This window comes from Salvia splendens, chromosome 13, assembly GCF_004379255.2.
Source record: "Salvia splendens isolate huo1 chromosome 13, SspV2, whole genome shotgun sequence".
Lineage (NCBI taxonomy): Eukaryota > Viridiplantae > Streptophyta > Magnoliopsida > Lamiales > Lamiaceae > Salvia > Salvia splendens.
Genome location: NC_056044.1, coordinates 4,898,994 through 4,901,367, shown reverse-complemented (window position 1 = coordinate 4,901,367; position 2,374 = coordinate 4,898,994). Strand labels below are relative to the sequence as shown.

The following is a 2,374-nucleotide window of genomic DNA, read 5'->3' as shown; positions in this document are numbered from 1 at the left end:
ATTCTGTGGTTATTGTATTCTGTTTAAGCCACCCCCAGTTTGGGTTAGGAGGCTGAATCTACTGATATGTGATGGAATTTCGAAAATTAGTCTCTGCTGCTTTAATGATGATGTATGTGCTGGTTATTGTGAGTGAAAAGCCACCCCCTTGGTTAGGTTTGGAGGCTTTACTTGCTGAACTATGATGAAATTATTCTGAGTTGCTAATATGATGGTGAATTGTGGCTATACTTGGTGGAATATGTTGTTTGTAGTCTCTGTGATGATGGGGTTTGTATGTGTTCAATATGGTTAAGTTAAAAGCCGCCCCTTTAATAGGTTTGGAGGCTTTACTTGCTGCAATATGATGAAATTATTCTGAGTTGCTAATCTGATTGGAATTGTGGCTATACTTGGTGGAATATGCTGTTTGTAGTCTCTGTGATGATGGGGTTTGTATGTGTTCAATATGGTTAAGTTAAAAGCCACCCCTTTAATAGGTTTGGAGGCTTGTGTCCATACCCTATGATGAAATTTTTCTGAGGGTCTTGTATCATCATCCTATGTGCATTACATTAGGTTTGCACTATGTCTATACACCAAAAAAACAAAAACAGCAGACCCTAACCCAAAAATAATAGGGGCTGACCAACACACCAAAAAAATCAGACTACCCTATTCCAAAAACATCACTTTGGCTTACTTAGATGCCAAATGCACTTAACAGGTGGCCTATATCATACACTGACCCATAATTGTTCTCTGGCATTTGTAGCCATTGTAGCACCTCTCTCACAACACCCTCCTCCACCTCAAGCTGATTGGGCAGTCCCACTGTTCTTTGTAGCCTATCTTTGTTGATGTGTGGAACTTTGTAGCCATTTCCACCCCTGCACCTGAGGATTTCAGTGAGGCAAGCCTGCAAACTTAGGAATACTCTGTTGAGTGTTTGTGGTGAAAGCTCTGCAAAATAGCTACACACATTCCCCACAAGTTCATCCACAGTCTTGCATGGTTTCTCATACTGCAGTGACTGAATTGCTCTAAAAAAACCCAAGTCTAAGATGTTAGTGTCAGGGGAATTAGCTGGTTGACAAATCAGTTGGATTCTAAATCCATCTGAATTGGCAACAGCTTGAAACTCTGGATCCATGGCTGTTATGTGTGGGGTTGCATTATCTTGCTGAATGTAGATGTCTTTACTTGCCCAAACAGGCCACCTGGCCTTTATTGCAGGTATAATCTGTCATGGAGAACAATATGGTTAGCTAAATGATGATCTTTCATGAGTTGTTAAGATCTGATAGCATGAAAAAGTTGGATATACCTTGTTGATCAGGCAGTCCCTCATCACTTCCTTTGTTACTGAATGGACTGCCTTGGTTTCCATGGTCCCTCTGGGCCTGTTCTTTGATCTCCTCTGTGTTGGCATTACTTCAGTGAAGGGAAATATTCCCACCTTACCATCATATGTTGGCTGCCCATCCATACCAAAATGTGGTCTACTGACAGCACACATAAACATAACTTTGGTTATGAATCTCTTGGATTTGCATGCCCTATATGGCTCATCCTCATCCGGCAAGAGGTAGTACCTGTCTGAGGCCTTGGTCATATAGAACCATTTTTCATCTATATGCACTACATTGTGCATGCTTTGATATGGAACTCTACCTTGAGTAATTTGTGGCTGAAGTTGACTAAGACTCCATCTAACCCTTGCTATCTTATTGACATTGGTGAGTGCATGTTTGATTGCATTTGTATGTGGCCTTAGTTTACCATGCTTTACCCACTGACCTAATGTGCTCTTGCTAACATTTAATTTGAAAGCCATTTTTCTCAGTGAAGCTCTCTCAAGAGTAGATAAGTTTCTAACCTTTTCTTCATCAATTTTTAATTGATCAGCATGATGGTATCCTTTAATCTTTCCTTGCATAATTGCAGGTTCTCCCCTTTGCATCAGCTCCTTGGCTGTCTTCCATACCCTGTACACGGTTTTCCTACTAACTTCAAATGCATCTGCTGCTTCCATAACAGCCCCTCTTGCGAGCACTCCATCATGGCTGTGCTTGAGTAGAAACTGCACCATGTTGTTCTTGATGCTGCTATTCAAGTGTTTTGTTGGCCGCTGCCCAATATCCATCCCTATGATGATTTTTTTCTGAGGGATTTACATCAACAAAACTGTTAGGAGCTTTTTTTGGGAGTTTTTCAGATTGAGGTGGTTAGAAGTGGAGTAAATGAGTGTAGGTGAGGTATTAATAGCAGCTTTGAAGTTGTACTTTTAGGAGTTCAAATTTCCCTCATTTTTTTTGTAGAAGGAAATTTGATTTTTAGCTTTCCCTCTTTGTACTTTGAATCAATAGCAGTGACTGAATTGTGTATGGTGAAC

At 40.5% G+C, this 2,374-nt stretch overlaps 1 protein-coding gene across 1 annotated transcript; it reads right to left on the bottom strand.

Moving 5' to 3' along the window:
- Nucleotides 1-682: 682 nt before the first annotated feature.
- Nucleotides 683-2,125, bottom strand: LOC121760366. Its single transcript, XM_042156047.1, has 2 exons — nt 1,307-2,125; nt 683-1,222 (listed from the first exon to the last, which is right to left on the bottom strand). The coding sequence occupies exons 1-2, from the start codon at nt 2,123-2,125 to the stop codon at nt 683-685; spliced, it is 1,359 nt and encodes a 452-aa protein (XP_042011981.1).
- Between the last annotated feature and the right edge of the window lie 249 nt (nt 2,126-2,374).

What these genes read in the sequence shown, in the direction of transcription:
- LOC121760366 (XM_042156047.1), bottom strand. Translation starts at nt 2,125, where the DNA reads ATGGATATTGGGCAGCGGCCAACAAAACACTTGAATAGCAGCATCAAG. An exon ending in GGGACTGCCTGATCAACAAG is followed by an intron (nt 1,223 to 1,306) that starts GTATATCCAACT and finishes TCTCCATGACAG; the next exon opens with ATTATACCTGCAATAAAGGC.